Source organism: Schistocerca cancellata, chromosome 6 (assembly GCF_023864275.1).
Source record: "Schistocerca cancellata isolate TAMUIC-IGC-003103 chromosome 6, iqSchCanc2.1, whole genome shotgun sequence".
Classification (NCBI taxonomy): domain Eukaryota; kingdom Metazoa; phylum Arthropoda; class Insecta; order Orthoptera; family Acrididae; genus Schistocerca; species Schistocerca cancellata.
In genome coordinates, this window is record NC_064631.1 from 163,369,997 (window position 1) to 163,393,626 (window position 23,630).

General features: G+C 40.0%; 1 protein-coding gene across 1 annotated transcript in view; it reads right to left on the bottom strand.

Moving 5' to 3' along the window:
• Window positions 1-10,891: 10,891 nt before the first annotated feature.
• Window positions 10,892-23,630, bottom strand: part of LOC126191358 (store-operated calcium entry regulator STIMATE-like) — a 34,903-nt gene continuing 22,164 nt past the window's right edge. Inside the window, exons 2-5 of the mRNA XM_049932202.1 lie at window positions 16,804-16,948; window positions 12,698-12,819; window positions 12,420-12,616; window positions 10,892-12,315 (exon numbers count right to left, since the gene is read on the bottom strand). Of these exons, the coding sequence (XP_049788159.1) occupies window positions 12,091-12,315; window positions 12,420-12,616; window positions 12,698-12,819; window positions 16,804-16,948 (689 nt within the window). The 3' untranslated portion in view covers window positions 10,892-12,090. The remainder of the gene's footprint in view (window positions 12,316-12,419; window positions 12,617-12,697; window positions 12,820-16,803; window positions 16,949-23,630) is intronic.

Here is a 23,630-nt window from a genome sequence, read left to right on the forward strand (position 1 = left end):
CGCTTTGGTTCACTCCGAGACACCTGGACACTTCCCTTGTTGAGAGCTCTTCCTGGCACAAAGTAACAATGCAGACGCGATCGAACCATGGTATTGACCGTCTAGGCATGGTTGAACTACAGACAACACGAGATGTGTACCTCCTGCCTGGTGGAATGACTGGAACTGATTGGCTGTCGGACCCCCTCCGTCTAATAGGCGCCGCTCATGCAATGTTTTTTACATCTTTAGGCGGGTTTAGTGACATCTCTGAACAGTCAAAGGGACTGTATCTGTGATACAAATCCACAGTCAATGTCTATCTTCAGGAGTTCTGGGGTGATGCAAAACTTTTTTTGATGTGTAGAGTTAACAGCGGCTTGCATTTCGGATGCATCTTTCCTACAATTTTTCCTCTATTTTTATTGCTATCGAAAAAGTGAATGTATATTGACATAAATTATTACGTGATAGGCCTCTATATTACAACGCCACTTATATAGTCAAGGAATTCGTAATATGATCGTAAAATATGACACGTTAAAGAACAAAACTCTACAGGCATAGGCACATTGATCATAGCAGCTCACTTTTCATTCTTCCCAAGCCATAACGTTCTTCCTTCCAAACCATGCCCCTCTTTTTACTGGGAAATGACACTTGAGTCAATACTGGAAAATGGTGAATTCTAATTTTGATCAGTATGGCTGTCTTTGTTCCAGTAAAAATGGAAATGAGCTTTTGGCGTCATTGGCTGGGAGGCCCCTTACGGGGCAGGTCCAGCCGCCTTGGTGCAGGTCTTATTACATTCGACGCCACATTGGGCAACCTGTGCACTTGGTTCCGGTTGATGTTTGTGATGTGGGAATCAAAGTCTATGCCAGTGCTCTATTTTTTTCGAAATTATTTAAGAATTTCCAGTTCTTTGAAATGCGTCGTTATTTTATATGAATGCTTTGAGGTATGAAATATAAAACAACTAAAATATGAGGTAAAAATAAGTCAACTTCTTGCCAATTCTGCTTTCCACAAAACCTTCTCTCTCCCTGCCCTCCCCTCCTTGTTTGTGGATACTAAGTATGGGAGTTTATTTCTTTCCTCTCCTTTTCATTTTTCAGCATTTGTTTGACAGAGAGTTGGCTCTCAAAACAGCAAAACTCCAAACCACAGTAAGACTGAAGCAACTACATCATCTGGCTTTTCCCTAAACCAACCATGACACAGTTCACTGTCTGGCAAGTGAATCAGAAATATCTGCTGTACTGGAAAAACAGCACAACTATTCCTATCATCAAGATGAATGAAATAGTACCATCAGGTCACAGACTCGGAAATGGTCATTGGTGTGACAGTTGTTTGCAGAATGTGCAAGACACTTGGTATCAGTGCTGACCACCATCAGATTGTAGCTACCTAATGCATGGAACAGTCTGTCTTTGAGGGCAAGCCAGGCAGATTTTCAATTACCATGTTAAGGTTTACATAGATGGTGTACTGTGAGTGTCTCAACTTTGGGAAAACTGCCACTGCAAGAGATGACTGTGACTGACTGGCAACAAGGAGTAGACGACATATGTCATCTACTACCACAGATTGTAACCGGGGGTAGATGAATCACAGTGAAGCAAATCATGTGTCAGTTCAACTCTGGACAACAGTAGTTGGTGAGGAGCCTTACTATTCACAACAAAATTCTCACTAAAGATACAAGACATCACTGCACCATAGGTGAATATCTGCCCACTGTGTGTAACTGAGCACAAACTCTAACTAAATTTATATAGAAAAACTGTCACTGGATGCTCAGAGCAAAAAAAAAGGTCACCTGGACTGAAAAATTGAGCGCACATTGTAGCATGCTGATGGTAGGGTATGAGTATATAGAAAACCACATGAGTTTATGTATCCCACTCATCAAAAGGAGACTGCTCTCTATATGCTCATGCTCAACTGGAACAGAAACTACACCACATTGGAAGGGGGCACTTCCGTCACCACAGCAAATGAAATAGTTCAGTATGTCATCTAACTGCAATGTTGTCACACCTTGTACTGGCTGTTGACATGATGGCAGAGTTCAGGATGGTCACTGTGTGTGATGTAAGCCCATTTAATAACTGCCATATCATCAGTGCATGATATAAGAATGTGTTCAATGTGCTTTTCATAGTAGTTTATCCACATTCCTATTTTCTTATTCAGTATTAGTTTTATTCCTACATTACCCCTAACAGTTTTGTATTTATAACCCTCTATTCACCTGACAAGAAGTCCTGCTCCTTCTACCACTGCACATTGCTGATTACCACTATGAATAGCTTCAACCTATCATTTTCCCTTTTTAAATTTTTGAACCTATTTATCTGATTAAGGTATATAACATTCCATGCTCCGACATGCAGAATGCCAGTTTTGTTTCGCCTGATGATGACACCCTCCAGAGTAGCCCCATTTGGAGATCCAAATGGTGGACCATTTTAGCTTCGAAATATTATACCCGAGAGGAGTCCATCATCATTTAACCAGACAGTAGAGCTGCATGCCTAGGGGAAAATAACAGCTGTAGTTTTCCCTTGCTTTCAGCCATTTGCAGTACCAGTGCAGCAAAGCCATGTTCACAAATACTGCAAGGTGAGGTCAAACCATGATCCAGACTGTAGCTCGTGCAACCAGTGAAAAGGCTGCTGCCCCTTTACAGGTGAATCTGGTCTCTTCACAGACACTCCTCCATTATGGTAGCATCTACGGTAGAGCTACCTCTATTGTTGAAGCATGCAAGACAGCTTTGCGATTTCTATGGTTCAGGGTGGGGAGGAACATTGCTGTAATGTTAATAAATGAATTACATAAATTATTAAATAGAGAATGTTAGTGCCTCATACAAGATCCACATGGTATGATTTTTTTTAACCTCAAATACAGGAAATCTTTTACAATACAGAAATTTTGGCAACCTGTTTAAGTGATTTCCATTAACAAGTTAAAGCAAATGCCAAGATGGTTCCAAATCCAGCTTTTGTTCTGTCTAATGAGTCCATTATTAACAGGATGTTAAACTTAACATTCCTTCCTATTTTGCATTAGCTCAGTTACAGCACTCTACGGGTGATATGCATCTTCAAAAATACAATGCACCACCCCCATCACTCTGAACAGTGTAATAATGGTTTGAGGAGCTTGTGTGGAACCCCAGATCACCTTACCTGTCATAATGAGGACATCTGGGACACAAAACAAGATGTGTGCAAACTAAACATAGCTACAGTCAATCTCTGTAAGTTATGGGTAGTAGTTGAGTGCTCATGGATCAGGATGGCTCCTCAACAGTTTTGGAGTCACATAGCATCCATGCCATGGTGTGTCACCACTGGTTTTTTATGCAGTATGTTACACCAGTGTTACAACAGATCACTGCAGACAACAAAATAGTATGTGACCAACTACAGGCTGCTAAGTAGATGTGTCTAGCTCAACTGCTTATGAGTGTATAGTGGAAGAATGCATTCTTCCATTACATGGACTGATACATATGAATATTGCAGTCACCATCATATCTACGTCATACAGTCCTAATTCTTAACGTACATTACACTCTATTATTATCACTGTTTCAACTGTAAAAGGGAGACCAACCATAATAGTTAAAATTTCTTCCATTCTACTTCAACAAGTTAATTTTATTTCATTATTTAACACATATTTGATTCGAAAAGATTAGGGCCTTCAGGCCCTCTCTAACATCTAACCAGACTTCCTCAGTCAGTAAACATTACAGTTTGTATGATATGTGAGCAATATATTAATTATACTGATAGCACAGGTAAAGCAGTAGTAGTAACAATAATGGCAATATAATGTAAGAAATGTCAGACTTATTAACATTAAGCAATTTCCTTGTTACATTCTTGCCAATGTGGGTAGTCACATCTAGCAGAACAGCAAAAATAAATGTGGAGAAGTTGGCTGGTCAGAGGAAGAGCATGAAATAGTAGGATAAGATTAGCAGTTGAGATGAAAAGAAGAAAACAGAAGCAGAAAGGGATGAGAAAAATAGAGAGGGGTGCCATGCCAATGATATGAGTTAACTTTTGATCTTCTCTTGAATGCAAAGTAGTTTTGCATAAGGTGCAAGTTACAGAGTGATTTGTTCCATAGTCATATGGCTGAAATGGAGGAGGAGTTGGAGAAAGATTGAGTGTTGTGCAAAGGTACAGCCAAGATGCTGGACATGTCTGATCTGGTATTGCAAGTGTAGAATGACAGGTATTTGATATGAGGAGAGGTATTGAGCACAAAAGTGACTAAGAAACTGATGATGAAAACAAAGCGAGTGAAAATCAAGCCACCTATCCAATCACATCCAAACTTGCTGAGTGTAGGGAGGACTTGTATGACTAATCATCAGTTTGTTCTCTGCAGCACATACTAAAATGCACAAAGCTATGGCATGAGTTATTTCCCATTTTAAATTGGAGGGATGTTTTGTCTACATTTGAAGAATTGTACACACATTCTTGACACATGTACAATGTTCACTATTACGGAACTTTGTAAGACACTTTCAAGTCAGTGTACAAATAATTACATATTATACATCTAAAGCTGATGACATATTAGTCTCACAGATAAATTAAGGAGGAAACCACATGTTTTAATGACTTCAATATCATGAGCAAGGAATGAACAGGTATACTAAAATATCGCTCTAAGAAGGTGGTGAAAAGTAAGGCTTGTAGTGTATTGTTTCACTGATGTGAATTGCCTTCAGAAACTTCCAAAATCTGCAGTAGCTAAAATTTCTAATGTCCAAGGGACATAACACAGCCATACTTGGCTTTCAGATGGTATATCACACCTGTGTCAAGAGTCACCCAAACTGTATGTGTCAATCATTGCAATAAAAAGCAAGTGGTACTTGCACTCACAGTGATCTGTAGATTACTAATTGAACTCAAATTCATTTACCAAACTGAGAGTTCAACAGTTTGAAGACATGTATCATACAGCTTTTTACGGCATTATACTGAACAGAAACTGGATGTGGTTACCATTAACTAAGGCAAGTACTCTCAATAGCAACTGCTATTAGAAAGTTGTAAAGACTGAAATAATTTCCTTATACCAGGTTTATGGAAATTAGTAAATATACAAGATGTATAGAATTTCAGACAGAACTAAACCCTGTGGCAATCCATTGTTAAGTTTGTGATATATGCTATGGGTAGGGTATGTTTGAATTTAGAAAAATCCATTACTCAGCATATCATCACAATTTATGTCTAGTGTTAATCAACTCATACTGATAAGTATAACTTCTTTAGGATAAAAGCAGCTACCTGAAAACTAACCAATACTTAAGCAGCTTTTGCACCTATGTCTTCAAGTAACTTCTTACTGACTTTAGAGGCCAGCTATGCACTGGCAAAGTTAAAAACTAATATAATATGAACATTAGTGTTAACTAGAATTTACATCCACAAGTACAAATATACTGATAAATTTTATAGGAGTGGCTAACGAGGTACTCTTTTACTTTCTTTCTGTATGTCTAGAGACTTCTGATTTCCCAGCTGACAAAACCTCTTTCTGCCTTTTTTATGTATCCACAGACCACCTACCTTGCAATAAGATATAATCCATTTTGTAGCACTTCATTTCCAAAAATGAGTGAGAAAGAACAGCTCCATCACCCCTTTGAAAAGCTATAGTTGAATAACAAAATCAGTCAACTGGTTAAATACATTACTTGTAAAGTGTCAGAGCAGCTAGTCACCTCACTGAACACTCCATTTCCAACTTCGTCACACGCAACATTGATAGCACATTTAATTAAGTGAACCATAATGTTGCAAATACAAGTGGAAAAGTTGCCTTGAATGCCTTAAGATAGTAAAAATGGTGCCAACTTGTATGGAGGAATGCACTACAGTCCTGACAGCTTAGCAATCAGGGCACCAAACACACCACTACTCTACTGCCTTCAGCACTGTTTAGCTACATTTTGCTAATGCTAGGGGATGTCGTCATTGGTTTAGACTCGTGAAGAGTCACTGTTAGTTCTTTGTGGTCTCCCCCATTCATGGTGGTAACTGATGCCAGATAGTGGTTACCTGGCTCAACAAACATTCGAAAGGAAAGTCTTTGATGCCACCATCATCCCCTTGGTCTCATTTCTGCTCAGTTTTTCACAGACCTTAGTTGAGTTATGTAGCCATCTGCAGTCGATTTTCACTGCTACCACTGCATCAACGTGTGTGTGTGTGTGTGTGTGTGTGTGTGTGTGTGTGTGTGTGTGTGTGTGTTTCACTCCTCTAACATTTTATTCAAGTTCAGGGCAGCATTTGCCCACAGCTAGGTGATAACATAAAAATAACAAACATGGTTCTGTTAGTTCACTGATATACTCTTTATTAAACTCTGTAATTAACTACTTCTGGTACTTGTTTATCAATGAAAAATCTCTTTTTATTGTGTTCAGTAATAACAGCAAGGAGGAGTTCCCACATTCTTTGCAAGACACAATCACTAAAAGTAAAATTACACGACACAAACCTCTCCTGTAACTAGGAAAAGAAAACTGCATTGCCTGTGCAAGGGATAAATTATTTAGTCACATTAATTGTGGGTGAATTAATTTCACTTGCACAGCTTCAACAGTACAACCAACTAATCAAATCGATTCCTTCTCCTCCTACCTCCACTCTACTACAATTTCACTTTAACAGTAAATTGTACATTTAATGGGAAGTGTACGTGATGTTATAAAAAGTTGTTATACATGTAGAAAGTTTAAGTTTTGCAACGAAGCAAACCAAGCATATAAAATGTGTGATATTCTGAGAGGGGCAAAGGGGAAAAAATTCCATCAGCATTTCAATTTTAACAACTTCCTTTCTATCTTATACTGTGACTATACAAAGCAATGGAATTTGGGATTTAAATAATTTCTTGTTGCTATTGCTAATAGTAATCTTAGTTTTCCCATCTTCCTCTGTGAGTGTACAGCCACAGCTAAGAGTACTTGTGATATCTTTTTACACTATGGCACTGTTTAACTAAATGCAGTCACTAGTAATTTTCCAACATACAATGTGCCAACAAACAGGTGATAAATTGGTGAGAATTTTGTGATGATAAATTTTCCGCAAGAGAACTGGTTGAGATAAATTCATTGCATTCAATCTTGTAAATTTGCAATCTGACAAATAACAACAAAATGGAAAAATACAAACAAAATAAACTATTTAAACTAATTTCCATGTATTTATTTCATGATCTGCTCGAAATGGGGAATGTGTACAAACAGACTTTACAAAGGCTCAGTAGTGTCACCTAACAGAAACCTAGAGGACAAATTTAAGGATTTAGAAGCATATTTCACTAGGGGAAAGATAGATACTGCCTACAGGAAAATTAGAGGCCTTTGGAGAAAGGAGAAGCAGTGGTGTGAATATCAAGAGCTCAGATGGAAAACTAGTCTTAAGTAAAGAAGGGAAAGCTGAAATGTGGGCGGAGTACACAGAGGGTCTATACATGTGAGACGAACTTGCAGGCAATATTATACAAATGGAAGAGGATGCATATGAAGATGAGATGGGAGACATGATACTGCAAGAAGAATCTGACCGAACACAGAAAGGCCTAAGTCAAAACAAAGTTCCTGGAGTACATAACATTACATCAGAACTACTGATAGTCTTGGGAGAGCCAGTCATGATAAAACTCTTCCATCTGGTGTGCAAGTTGTATGAGGCAGGCAAAATACCCTCAGACTTCAACTTTCAGTTTAATAAGTCATGATTTCAAAATACTGACACAAATTTTTTGCAGAAGAAGAATGAAAAATTGGTACAAGCTGGCCTCGGGGAAGATCAGTTTGGATTCTGGAGATATGTAGGAACACACATGGCAATACTGACCTTACAACTTCTCAGAAAACGGGTTATAGGAAGGCAAACCTACATTTATAGCATTTGTAGATTTCGAGAAAGCTTCTGACGATGTTGACGTAAACTCTCTTCAGAATTCTGAAGGTAACAGGGGTAAAATACAGGGAGTTAAAGGCTATTTAGAACTTGTACAGAAAGCAGATGGCAGCTATAAGAGTGGAGTGGCATGGCAAGGAAGGGAATGAGACAGGACTGTAGCCTGTGTCCATTGTTATTCAATCTCTACACTGAGGAGGGGGGGGGGGGGGGGGGAGAGGAGGAGAAGGAATTAAAGTTCAGGGAGAAGAAATAAAAACTATGATGTTTGCCAGAGACATTGTAAGTCTGTCCGAGACAACATTGAACACTAAAGAGTAGTTGAGTGGAGTGGGTAGTGTCTTGAAAGGTGAATATAAGATGAACATCAACAAAAGCAAAACAAAGATAAAGGAATGTAATCTAATTGAATCAGGTGAAGCCGAGGGAATTAGATTTGGAAACAAGATCTCAAAGTAATAGGAAATGAGATCTTAAAGTAATAGATGAGTCCTCTATTTGGGCAGTAAAATGATGGATGATGGCTGAAGTAGAGAAGATATAAAATGTAGACTCGCAATGGCAAGAAAAGCATTTCTGAAGAAGAGAAATTTGTTGACACTGGCTATAGAGTTAAATATTTGGAAGTCTTTTCGTAAGTATTTGTATGGAGTGTAACCATGTATGAAAGTGAAACATGGATGGCAAACAGTTTAGATAAGAAGAGAATAGAAGCTTTTGAAATGTGGTGCTACAGAAGAATGTTAAGGATTAGTGGGTGGATCACATAACTAATGAGGAGGTACTGAATAGAGTTGGGGAGAAAGGAAATTTGTGGCACAACCTGACTAGAAGAAGGGTTCAGTTGATAGGACACATTCTGAGACATCAAGGGATCACCAGCTTGGCATTGGAGGGAAGTGTGGGAGGGTAAAAATCTTAGAGGAGAACCAAGAGATGAATACAATGAGCAGATTCTGAAGGAAGGAAGTTGCAGTAGTCATTCAGAAATTAAAAGGCTTGCAGAGGATAGAGTAGAACAGACAGCTGCATCAAAGCAGTCTTCAGACTGAAGACCTCAATAACAGTGACAACAGAATAAGACATGAATAAAATATTTTGTTTTCAAGCCCCATCATACCTAATAAAAGTCTCAACTTTCTGGCACTTGCCCCCACTATCATTATCAGGCGTATGACTACTAACTGTATAGTGTCCCACTATACAGACAGTGAAGCAGCAGCTGCTCTGTTCCGGAGCGGGGGGGTCAAGACGACAAACTGTGCGGCTTCTAGCGGCTCCAGTTCGTTGTGGAATCATGTAACAACAGGTGGCACAAGAGCTGATGCCACATTTGAAAATGCCTTTTCCACCACTCTATAAGCATCAAGTTTCTCTCTCTGTTTTCAGTGTCCAAAGTCCTTCACCAAGCCTTTCAGAGTGGAATAACCCTAAACACAATTAAAATTATTGCAGTTTAATCTAATCATGGCCACATCATTTAATAATGGAATCGCCATATGAAGATAAATGAGAATGTTGACATTTCCTCTTGCGGAATTTTTATGAGTAATTATAAATTAAAACAGGCATTTGGGGGAAAAAAAGAGAGAGTGGGAGGGGGGGGGGGGAGAGAGAGAGAGAGAGAGAGAGAGAGAGAGAGAGAGAGAGAGAGAGAGAGAGAGAGAGGAAACAAAACTAGTATCGACGGGTCTCAAACCAGAGTCGCCTGGACGGGAGTCTCGCTCGCTTGTCATTCGGCTACTCACTCACTTGCCACAACAGTGAAACTTTTCTGTATATAAAGGGCTGCCCAAACTTTAACAGGCAATATTTCAAAAATGAGGCCGCATTGGCACCTACAATTTTTGGGTGTGATAGGTGCCTACCCACACTATAAGCAGGCGAAGTGGGAGCTCATAACTCTATGCACCTCCTAGAAGGTCCCCTCGTTAGTGAAATGCCAGAATCAATACATAGACTAATTTGACTGCTATTTAGTTATACCTACTTTCAGATACAACATTACAGGAATCTGATAATAGTGCATGAATCACTTTTTTTCCTTACTTTTACAACGGCACAAAGGGTGCGTGGAAATTATGTGCAATATTCTGTGCAATAATACTGCAGTCCATGTGTCATAGCAAGAACAAACACGATTTATGGAACATAGTACTTTATAGAGCAACAGATAAGAGATGGTGCTTAGCACGGAACACATTGACTGGACAACAGTAATACAGCGTAACGAATAGGTTGAGCACTCATTTGCAGTTGCTTAAATAATGCTGTTCCTTTGGTGCGCACCAACCCAGATGGCCTCTACAAGTGGACCTGTGAAGGTGCACACTCTGAAATTGCGTGCGTAATGAGCATGTATTGGCATAGTCACAAAAGGTATGTCATTGTAGTGGCGATGAATATAAAATCAACTAGCAAATGTGGGGAATTCTTACTCTATTCTGTTCATTACAAACTTAATACCCACAGGTGCACTATGTAAAGGTGGCCATGATACGGCTATCTTTAGCAGCAGATAATGTGCCTAATAACAGTGCACCATTTCAGTCTCCTTGTGTTTTATTTGCTGAAAAAGCATGCAACTGGTTTTTTACCTGTAATATCAAAGAATTCATTCAAAACCAGGAGTTAACATTGATTTTCATGCTACATTCCTTGCAATTTTCTCAAAATATTTCCGTCATGCAATAAACCACAGCAACTACAAAAATCATAGACAGTATTTATTTCTTTTCTGTCTACCGAAAAGAATTAACATGACACTAGAATATTATATTACACTGTCCATAAATAATTACTTGTTTAATTCAGACAGAAATAAAGATGACTTATGATCAAGGAGGTTTGTCAATTAAAATTAATGGTAAGTCAATAATAAAAGAAATTTTGGGAAAATTTTTCATGGAGAAATTACTTCACAAATATCTGTATTGGCATTGCTTCATTTATTTCCACGTAATATGTAATTTATTAAAATGATTCTTCTTGAATCACAGTTTCAACAGTATTCTCATCAGAACAAAATAACTTTCTCATCAAACACAAAATTTATAAATTTACTCTACAGCAAAATTTCCATGTACTCTTATTGCTCCACAGCTACTTTCATTTATGTCATTTTATGTTTGTTAAATATCATAACGAAATCATAAATGAAATGAATGACACCTGCAGTTAGTAAATTCATTGAGCAGACTACTCTCTACAAAACATGTCACATTTGTGCACACAAATGTGGTAGAGAATAAAACCTGCCTCAATGCATTGATACATGGACGGCTATAATATAGCACAGAATCAGTCAAATTTATCCATACTAGAATTACAGTATTACTCAGGCTTGATAAAATTTATCCAACAACAAATGTTGATCTTGAAAATAGACTGGACGGCCCACAAAAATTATTTTTATCTAGACATTTTTAGAAATCATAGAGGCAGCTGTGACAGTAGTAAACGATTCTGATGAGAGTATACACTTGCAAAATTGTAAAATTACACAATTTCAACACTCCAATAAAGCTACAAAGGAATACAGGAGGAACTTCTGTAGATAATTACACAAACTGAACATGATCTGAAATGCATTTCCAAAGACAATATATAAAAAACATATTGTATTTTGTTTGTAAATTGTACACAGATGAAACAAAGAAAAATGACTCACATACTCTGAGACTCTACACATTAGGCCTTCTCAAACAGGCCTATGTAAAATATCAATTAATGGTAATAAATAAGAAAATAAATAAGACTATAAAATGTACACAATTCATTTTCTGAGCCTGCGAAACTACAATGAACATATCACATATTATAAAGCACATATTTTATGAATCTCATAAGATCTTGCAGGACAGTATTGCTATATATTGTCATTACTACAAAACAGTTGAATGTACTGCAGACCTCATCCTCTAATGAAAGGAACATTGAAAAAATATACTGTTTAACTCATTAAAAGAGCCACCAATTTACAAAACTGGTTATTAGTATAGTTATTTGGTATAAAATATTCCATATGATTTGTCAGTCTAATACTCGCAACTCCTTCCAAAGAGAATGCGATTGTGGAATTCAGAGAATTAGTCTCATATTTTTGTTAGGAATTTCCAATCCAACACTAGGTGATTGTAGCATTTGGTAAACGTTGTTGGAGACATTCATTAGCTCCCAAGAGCTCTTCATCTGCAGACAGTAGAACATCAGATTCTGAATCATCTCGTTTTGCCCTTTTCAGTTTTCTGTATCTTATCTTGACCTTCTCAAGAAGACCCTTATCACTCTTGTAGCTTTTAAAATGAGTATGTCTCATAAGAAAATTGTCTGTGACCCAGAATATCAATGCCTGTAATGATGAGCATTTATGTACATAGTAAGTCACATGAAGCAATTTTATTAATTTCACTTGTTCATGTAATAAATACAAGAAAAAATTTGAAGAATACTTACGTTTACAAAAAAGGGAATGATAAATATAACTAAGGCCAGCTCCACCTTCGGATTTGTTATTGGTGAAAGTATGAAATCCCTTACACTGTTCCAGAAGCCAAACTGGATCAGCAAGGTAATACATGCCTTTACTATGATCATCAACAGGACATACAAGCAACACTGTGCTAACCAGGCATTAACTGATGGGGGTTTGCCTGCAAACAAAATGATGATGTTATAATGATGAAATCAGAGCTTAGAAGGTTAATCTTTAGACAAAGGATAAGTCAACTTACCATATTCACCAAAGTTAATAGCTTCCCACTTGTTTACTTTTGATAGATACTGTGACAGCCGAATGCCTATATAAATTATAAGCAGCCCAACAGAGGAGTCCAAGAGAAAATTAATTATGTACCTGAAATACAAACTCAGATTAATGCTGTCATCTTATATAGATACAATCTGTTACATTACCACTAAACAAAACTTGTATGACACTATAACTGGTAATCCTGAAAGACAAGAAGAGAATGAAAATGTGTTTAGCAAGAATGCTGAAGAGTACAAGGGCAGACTGCATAACAAATGAAGATTTACTGAACTGAGTTGTGGGAATAAGAGTTTCACAGCACAATTTGCCTAAAATATGAAATAGGTTGGTATCACACAAGCTAAGATATTATGGAATAATTAATATGCCAAGGGAAGGAAGTGGAAGGGTAAAAACTGGAGATGATAAAGGCTTGAATACAGCAGGCAGGTTCAAATAAATGTAGGTTGTATTAGATTTAAAGAGATTTAAAAAATCACAGTGCTGCATCAAACCAGTCATTGACTGAAGATGATAAAAAACAAAGCTGTTAACTAAAATTGGCAACTCATTTTCTAGTCTGAATAATATTAGAGTACTGAAGAACAAAAGAAAAAAATACTGACTTTTCAGAGAATGATCTTTTTATTTAAGTTCTTGATCTTATCACTAATATGGCACAACAACTACACCAAGCTTTGAAAGTCAAATGTACAAACTATCTATCAATAGCATTTGTTAAATAATCTGCTACAGTTGTCTTCATTTTAACAATTAGTAAACAGAAGATAGTTTTCTGTTTCTATAAACTACACTAGGCCTAAGATAATGCAGAATCAAAGGACTGAGATAATGTACCAATAGAAAAAGATTATTTTAAGGACATACATTTCCCTCTACAATACTGTGCACTTTACGTTTTCATTTGTGACTGCAGTTTAGGAATGCCTTTCATCTGTACCATGTTCATGAAAAATGTTGTCATGCCTGAATCCAATTGTCAATTCCTTAACTGTTGAAAAGACAGAATACATTCCTTATAAACTTTCAACCTTGAATAAGTTTCTATTACCAATATACAGACCAAAATACACCGGGCAGCGACATTAATGTGACCACCACATATGTTCGACGTCAATGTGCAATAACCGCTCGCAGGCACTAGCAGTGGAGGGTATATAAAGCCTGTAGGGCAGGAGGGATGCAGAAAACAGTGCATTTGTCATCATAATGGTAAACCAGAATGATTTAGCTGATGTCTAAAAGAACAATCAATAGCTTCCAAGTCAAGAGTGTAAGCAATTATGAAATTGCTAAGTTTTTAAAGTGTTTGTATGTCACTGTCATTAAAGTATACCGTGCAAGACAAAATGGCACTATCCATAACCGGCACTGGGGCAACTGTGATGCACCACAGTCCACAGATGACAGAGGTTAATGACAGCTGCAGAGACGTGTATGGGCCAACAGATGTTAAATGGTTGAGAAACTGACCACCCAGAGGAATCTGAGGGGCTACCATCAGTATCTCCTCAATGACCATTCGGTGAACATTGCTGCCTCTGCAGCAGGTGCCAGGTTCTTGACCCATGCTGATTGCTGTTCATCAGCAACAAAGACTGGAATTTGCTTGCCAATACCACAACTGACATCCACTAAGTGCTGACAGGTGGTCTTTTCAGATGAATCAAGCTTTTGCTCCAACGGACAGACGGCCTTTGGCATGTGCGGTGCGAAATGTCTGAAAGCAAACAATGAGGGAGCATTACGGTCCGGAGAATATTTTTGTGGCATTCCCTGGGTGACCTTGTTATCCTGAAAGGCACAACGGATCAACATGAGTATGCACCTATCCTTGCGGACCATGTCCACCCCCACATGTAGTCCATTTGTCCTTGGCACAATGTCATCTACCAGCAGGACAATGCAATTTGTCACACAGCTCACAGTATACATTGTGATTCAAAGAGCACAAGGATGTGTTTATTGTATTCCACTGGCCATCACATTCCCTAGATTTACATCCAATCAAGAATCTGTGAGACCACCTCAATCAGGCTTTTCTTGCCATGGATCCTCAGCCGAGAAAACCTAGTACAGCTGGCCATGGCACTGGAGCCAGCAACACTTCACATCACTGTCAGTACCTTCCAGAACCACACTGACACACTTCCTGCATGTCTCACAGAGATCTGTGCTGCAAAAGGTGGTTATTCGTGCTGCTGACAGGGGGTCACAATCTGTCTGGACAGTCTGATATCCAAAGTTTCCCACTGAAGAATCTTTAATTCTGGTCTTACTTTTGCATTAAAATCCCTCACTATTGTCTTTAGTGGAATTTGTCGTCATTTGTGTCATCAACTCTCTAGAAATCTTCAACTACTTCATCAAACTGTGTAAAAATTAGTGCACACACGTGAATAGTTTCCACACATTATCTTTGATTTATTTTTAAAACAAGTGTGATTTACCTCATATTCAGGTCCACAGTCTCAATTTCTTTAAGACGAAAACCACTTAGTCTACCACAGACTGTTTAATTTACTGGAAAAAACTGAACTTTATTTCAGTGTTTATTTTGCATCACTAGCCAGGCTTGAATAGGTGGCTGCAATGTGGTATGAAAAGTGTACACAAATAAGTACAAATTAAATCAGAACAAAATTACTGTAGTTTCACATGGAGAGCATTGTGTTCTCATAGTTCTTTTTATTGTATTTATATAAAAGGAGTTATGTATAAGAACAAATTCCTGTTCCTATAAAATATGAGTTAGTTTTAAACATTACAAGACTCCTCATGAAAATAATCTGCATCTGAAAATGACCACAGACTAAATTATGGTAGTAAAATGAAATAAACGTTAATGAAAAAGTTCAATTTGTTCCAATAAATTAAACAGCGTATGGCAGACAAAATGTTTTTGACCTTCAAAAAGGGTCTTATTAATCTGTCAGATTCCTTCCAAATCTTTAATCTTTGTAAATTATGTTGTTCAAAATTGAGCCTGTATTGAATTCCGTTGTTGCTCTGTTTCTCTGTAGCAAGACTTACTCCCTGATTACAGTTCTGAACAGTGTTTACATTTTTCACCACAAAATTGATAAATCCACTCCAGTCTCCAGTTTGTGTTATTTGATCTATTTCTGTCAATGCTCAACAGCAAGAACAGTTTTCTACACCTCCCACTGTCTTACCCACCTATTTTCACCGCCCCCTCCCTCCCACCTCTGTTACGTTCAATGCACTTAGCCTTTCACTCTTGTTAACTCACGCATGATGTTTAAGCAGTAATCTCTGTCGTGCATATTACAATTATGCTCTCAGGTTTTCAAGGCTCATCTGATGCAGCCCCCAACAATCAGTATTTCCTTCTCATCCCGTGCGGTAAGTCTCTCCCGACCAGTGGTACTGGGTGACTTTCCCGAAATCTACCCCTTTTCTTAAACTTCTCCAGTCCTTTCCCTTCATCCCTCTTCCTTCCCCTTCAACCCTTCTGCCTGAAGGAGCCACTGACTCTGAAAGCTTGCCTTATTTATTACAACCTTCTTGTGTGTGTGTGTGTGTGTGTGTGTGTGTGTGTGTGTGTGTGTTCTGACGCTGCTTGGTGTGTAAATTTTTTATCTATCCATTGTCTATCCAATTAATTTACAAATACACATTTCTCAGGGGACCTTAATATTTGTTATCTCCACCCACCACCAACTCTCCTCAATGTTGCTCACTGTTAATGAACAGCAGCTAAGAGACTCGAGCCAGAGCATAATACTGTACACGAATGCAGAAATTCACAGCCAAATACAAATCCTTTGTCCTATTGCTGTGCCATGAGCTGTTTCATTAGATCCATTGAGAACAAACTGAGCTGCTTATATGAGTTGGCTAAGTTGTTTCTTCACAACTCCGTTAGAAGTGTTAGTACTGAAAGGTACGTAAGAGAGATTGTGTGAAGTTTGGAAAGAAGGAGACAAGTACTTTCTCATGGACTGTTATTAAATCACTATAATTTAATAAAGCACATAAGCCAATAACAACTCATTGCTGTATATGAATATCCGAACATATATGCAATACTGATCCCTTACTTACCATGTGCAAGGATCACCATGGAATGTGCTTGCCAAATACACATTTGCAAGATGTATTACTAATGCTCCCATTCCTTGTTTAGAAGTATCATAGAACCAGATAAGCCATGGGCGTCTTTCATACCGTGGCTCACAAAACCGTTTCACTGTATAAACAGAAAAATAGTTTTAAGGATACAAGAAAACCCAACCACCAAAAAAGAAAATCCTCTTTTTTTTTCAAAAATTATGCTCTAAAAAGTTAAAACTAGCTAAATACCAATTAGTCTTATTTTAACAAGAAAATACATAATTTCTGTCACTACTGCTTACTAACAGTCATTGGACAAGAGTCATAGCACAAAGTTTAGTTTGAGTTCGTGAGTGACATGTAGGAAGGTGTTTCTTTGTCTCTCTTTTTCCAATTAGTAATAATATAAGAAATAACTGGGCCAACATCAGCTCAAACATTAATATTCAACTTTCAGGAGATACAACAAGGAAACTTAGCTTGCCAGGCAACAGAAAAATTCTAACAACTGTCACTCTTTGAAACCAAATCAAAGAAAAGTGATACTGTGTCTGAACTGGAAAGAACTTTGCAAATAAATGTTACATTATCACCTCCAAAATATAAACACAGAAATGACCACAATATGAAGTTGCCATTTACTTGATAAGTTACATCTGAACCTAACTTTCCACAATGCGATGCAGCAAGAAGTTTATCATTCTCAAACTGGCACTGTCATCATCTGTCCAGCTAGTTAACATATTGAAATTATCATCACGAGAATTTCAATGGGAACTGGAGCAACATTGGTGTGATAGCAGTTCACCTACTCTTAGTAGAGTTGAACATGTGAAAACAAAAAAACTACAAGTAACTGCAATTATTTTTCTGTAATCATTGTGGTGGTAGTGATGGCTTCTCCTGCTAGGTGCCTCCAAAGCATCACACTGTTGAATTATTTGACCAACCATCATTTGTGCTGAAATGTCAGTTAGGCCAGAGTGCTTCTCTTTTTCTTTTAAGTTATTTCATGTGTTTGGTGACTTGCCAGGTGCAGATGTGAAAGAACATATCAACACAAAACTTTTGTCAAAAATCATTACATGCAATCATTGGTTAAGACCCAAAAACTGGGACCAACTGACAATCAAGAGGGAGGCTGGTTTATCCCACAGCCAAAGAAAGTGAAAAAAAAATAAGAACCAACAACCTCTTCAATTTTCTGTTCAGTTCTTCTGTATATTATTGTAGTCAATTATTTACGAGGATGATATACCAGACTGAGTTATGGTCTTCGCATTTTTCTGCTCATGCTTTCTTATTCCACATTTCTGCCACCAGCAAACATGGTGACAAATCACAAGCACGAGTGTCCAGGCTTATTACTTGCTGAAATGCCATGAGAGATTTTGGCAATTATGATGGTCCCTTAATTACACATGGTCCACTCCCATTACATTAGGACAATGTTTATTGTTTACTATTCATGGAAATTTTTCAACCTCAGCCTGAAGCCTTCCTCATGGTCTTCCATATTGTGGTAAGTTCCATGAAAGAGTTTAGAGGGAGAGGTATTACTCCTATGATTAAACTTTGAGCTATTTAATCATTTGTCAATTTTTTGTCATCATGAGCTGAAAAATTAAAGTTCCTTGCTGTAGGTCAGTATTTTAATCTATAAACTGCTACCCCACTGATTCTGATAGCTGAGTCACACTCATATCACAAATGGAAAGGGTGCCCCTTAAGACTAAATATTATAAGGAAATAGGGTATAATAAAGGAAAAAACCAAGAGCCGAAGACTGATGACAAAAATCTGAAATGGAGACCCAACCACATGTAAAAAAACCCATATCCAACCATATCTATCACTAAACTCAATTTTCTGATAAGGAAATGAGTAATAGTATCTGCTTTCTTGTAGTAATTTAACACTTTGGTTTCAACAGTAGTGTAGTGGTGCCCACAGCTGGCTCTGTGATAAGGGTTGTGCCAGCAGTAACTTATACTACACAGTAAGTCTGGGTATTCAACAAGGTATCAAACCACTGTATCTGCTCCACACTGACACTTGGGCTAATCTTACTGTCAGAAGATATATTCATGTATGAACTGCACGAACTCAAATTTTGTGATTATTCACATTTGGTCAACTTGTGACCACGTGAAATAGACTATTTATGACAATCTCTTTTCTAGATTCCCAATACTACTACTTTCCTGCTCTGTTGCTATCTTCTTTCTTCTGTCCAAGACCCCCCCTCTCTTCTGTCTGTTATTCCCAACTCCAGTAGATATTTCTTAAATTCTACAAGTAATGAAATTCTGGTTTTGGATTTTTGTCAAAGATGATGATGATTTTTTGTGTCTCGTCATCCATTCTTTTTAAGTAGCAATAAAATTAATCCATCACTTTCTCATTGTATTTATCATATTTTTACACCTGTTTTTATCTCAAAAGGTTTTGATATTTCACCTAAAATTTTAAATTTGGAAGTTGTATTATTTGGTTAACGATTGCCAGTGTTTTACTGTCAGCTCCAAATTCTTCTAGGACATTGTATATGTATCTCTACTGACTAATATCATAGGGTTTTCAAAAATCAACAAAGGATGCATAAAGATTTTGGGCTCGAAGTTTCTTGTATCTGATTATTAGATTTAATACCTGCTCGACCCATGATCTTCCTCTCCTAAACTCTCATGGTATTCTCCTAATTGTTCCTCCATTGGATTTTCTAATATATTTTCCAAAACTTCAGACAGGATTTTGTGTTGGGTTAGGTTAGTGTTCAGAATGAGATTTTCACTCTGCAGCGGAGTGTGCGCTGATATGAAACTTCCTGGCAGATTAAAACTGTGTGCCCGACCGAGACTCGAACTCGGGACCTTTGCCTTTCGCGGGCAAGTGCTCTACCAACTGAGCTACCGAAGCACGACTCACGCCCGGTACTCACAGCTTTACTTCTGCCAGTACCTCGTCTCCTACCTTCCAAACTTTACAGAAGCTCTCCTGCGAACCTTGCAGAACCAGCACTCCTGAAAGAAAGGATATTGCGGAGACATGGCTTAGCCACAGCCTGGGGGATGTTTCCAGAATGAGATTTTCACTCTGCAGTGGAGTGTGCGCTGATATGAAACTTCCTGGCAGATTAAAACTGTGTGCCCGACCGAGACTCGAACTCGGGACCTTTGCCTTTCGCGGGCAAGTGCTCTACCAACTGAGCTACCGAAGCACGACTCACGCCCGGTACTCACAGCTTTACTTCTGCCAGTACCTCGTCTCCTACCTTCCAAACTTTACAGAAGCTCTCCTGCGAACCTTGCAGAACCAGCACTCCTGAAAGAAAGGATATTGCGGAGACATGGCTTAGCCACAGCCTGGGGGATGTTTCCAGAATGAGATTTTCACTCTGCAGCGGAGTGTGCGCTGATATGAAACTTCCTGGCAGATTAAAACTGTGTGCCCGACCGAGACTCGAACTCGGGACCTTTGCCTTTCGCGGGCAAGTGCTCTACCAACTGAGCTACCGAAGCACGACTCACGCCCGGTACTCACAGCTTTACTTCTGCCAGTACCTCGTCTCCTACCTTCCAAACTTTACAGAAGCTCTCCTGCGAACCTTGCAGAACTAGCACTCCTGAAAGAAGGTGCTGGACTCTTCCCTGTTCGCTCGCCGCTACTGGGGGAATCCTTGTTAGTTTCTTTTCCTCCGCTTAGTAATATGCTTAAATTCAGCGGGTAGTCTCGCCTGCTCTGAGGTCGTTGTAAAATCTGCCAGGAAGTTTCATATCAGCGCACACTCCGCTGCAGAGTGAAAATCTCATTCTGGAAACATCCCCCAGGCTGTGGCTAAGCCATGTCTCCGCAATATCCTTTCTTTCAGGAGTGCTAGTTCTGCAAGGTTCGCAGGAGAGCTTCTGTAAAGTTTGGAAGGTAGGAGACGAGGTACTGGCAGAAGTAAAGCTGTGAGTACCGGGCGTGAGTCGTGCTTCGGTAGCTCAGTTGGTAGAGCACTTGCCCGCGAAAGGCAAAGGTCCCGAGTTCGAGTCTCGGTCGGGCACACAGTTTTAATCTGCCAGGAAGTTTCATATCAGCGCACACTCCGCTGCAGAGTGAAAATCTCATTCTGGAAACATCCCCCAGGCTGTGGCTAAGCCATGTCTCCGCAATATCCTTTCTTTCAGGAGTGCTGGTTCTGCAAGGTTCGCAGGAGAGCTTCTGTAAAGTTTGGAAGGTAGGAGACGAGGTACTGGCAGAAGTAAAGCTGTGAGTACCGGGCGTGAGTCGTGCTTCGGTAGCTCAGTTGGTAGAGCACTTGCCCGCGAAAGGCAAAGGTCCCGAGTTCGAGTCTCGGTCGGGCACACAGTTTTAATCTGCCAGGAAGTTTCATATCAGCGCACACTCCGCTGCAGAGTGAAAATCTCATTCTGGAAACATCCCCCAGGCTGTGGCTAAGCCATGTCTCCGCAATATCCTTTCTTTCAGGAGTGCTGGTTCTGCAAGGTTCGCAGGAGAGCTTCTGTAAAGTTTGGAAGGTAGGAGACGAGGTACTGGCAGAAGTAAAGCTGTGAGTACCGGGCGTGAGTCGTGCTTCGGTAGCTCAGTTGGTAGAGCACTTGCCCGCGAAAGGCAAAGGTCCCGAGTTCGAGTCTCGGTCGGGCACACAGTTTTAATCTGCCAGGAAGTTTCATATCAGCGCACACTCCGCTGCAGAGTGAAAATCTCATTCTGGAAACATCCCCCAGGCTGTGGCTAAGCCATGTCTCCGCAATATCCTTTCTTTCAGGAGTGCTGGTTCTGCAAGGTTCGCAGGAGAGCTTCTGTAAAGTTTGGAAGGTAGGAGACGAGGTACTGGCAGAAGTAAAGCTGTTTTTTTTTTTTTTTTTTTTTTTTTTTTTTTTTTGTGGTTTTAGGGCGCACAACTTCAATGGTCATTAGCGCCCTGACTACTCTAAAAATGCACCGCGAGCCACAAGTTGACAACAACAACTAAAAGGAAAAACACAATAAAAGACAGACTGACAGGCATAGGATTAAAAAACTTCGTCAAATGTCCTTAGCAAGGTGTGTCAAATTGATAAAACAAAGAACACGAGCAGCTGCTCGTGGGTCATCCGCTAAAACGGCATCGAAAGTAATAGGCAGGTTAAGATCGAGGCGCAGTTGGTTAAGATCGGGACAGGACATTAAAATGTGTCTAACCGTCAGCAAGTGCCCACATGGGCAGAACGGCGCCGGCGCAGCCGTCAGCAGATGGCGATGGCTGAACCGGCAGTGTCCAATCCTTAACCTTGCTAAAACGACCTCCTCCCGCCGAGAAGGGCGTGAGGAGGACGTCCAAGCCACGGGAAGAGGTTTTAAGGCCCGAAGCTTGTTGTCGGTAAGTGCAGCCCAATCGGCGTGCCACAGCGACACAACGCGCCGACAAATGACCCTGCTAAGATCGGACGAAGGGACACAACAAGAAGCTGTCCGAGGCTGGAGGACCGCAGCCTTGGCCGCGGCATCTGCAGCTTCGTTCCCAGTGATACCGACATGGCCGGGAACCCACATAAAGCTAACCGGCGGACCGACGTCCACCAGCCGCTGAAGAGAGCGTTGGATCCGGTGTACGAAAGGGTGAACCGGGTACGGATCACTGAGGCTCTGGATGGCGCTCAGGGAATCTGAGCAGATGACATAAGCAGAATGTCGGTGGCGGCAGATGTAAAGAACAGCCTGGTAGAGGGCAAAGAGCTCAGCTGTGAAGACCGAACAATGGTCATGGAGCCGGTATTGGAAACTTTGTGCCCCGACTATAAAGGAACACCCAACCCCGTCATTGGTCTTAGAGCCATCTGTATAAATGAAAGTCATGGTGATGAACTTCGAACGAAGTTCCAAAAAACGGGAGTGGTAGACCGAACTGGGGGTGACCTCTTTTGGGAGCGAGCTGAGGTCAAGGTGAACGCGGACCTGAGCCTGGAGCCAAGGTGGCGTGTGGCTCTCGCCCACTCGAAAGGTTGCAGGGAGTGAAAAATGAAGGTGTTGAAGGAGGCGACGAAAGCGAACTCCAGGGGGTAGCAGGGCAGAGACATACAACCCGTATTGACGGTCGAGAGAGTCGTCAAAAAAGGAACGATAAGACGGATGGTCGGGCATGGACAGTAGCCGACAGGCATACCGACAAAGCAGTATATCGCGCCGGTAAGTGAGCGGCAATTCGCCAGCGTCAGCATGAAGACTCTCTATGGGACTGGTATAAAATGCTCCGATCGCAAGTCGTAAACCCCGATGTTGTATGGAGTTGAGGCGGCGTAAGATGGATGGCCGTGCAGAGGAGTATACAAAGCTCCCATAATCCAGCTTGGAGCGGACGATCGACCGATATAGACGAAGTAGGACGGTTCGATCCGCTCCCCACGACATACCACTGAGAACACGAAGGACATTTAAAGAACGGGTACAACGGGCGGCCAAATATGACACATGTGGAGACCAGCTAAGTTTCCTGTCAAAGGTAAGGCCTAAAAATTTGGTTGTCTCCACGATTGGGAGAGCAACGGGACCAAGTCGTAAGGACGGTGGGAGAAACTCTTTGTAGCGCCAGAAGTTAATACAGACCGTCTTCTCGGCAGAAAAACGGAAGCCATTGGCGACACTCCAGGAGTAAAGACGGTCAAGAGAACGCTGAAGACAGCGCTCCAGGACACGTGTACGCTGCGCGCTGCAATAGATGGTAAAATCGTCCACAAAAAGGGAGCCTGATACATCAGCTGGGAGGCAATCCATTATTGGATTGATCGCGATGGCGAACAGAGCGACGCTCAAAACTGAGCCCTGTGGCACCC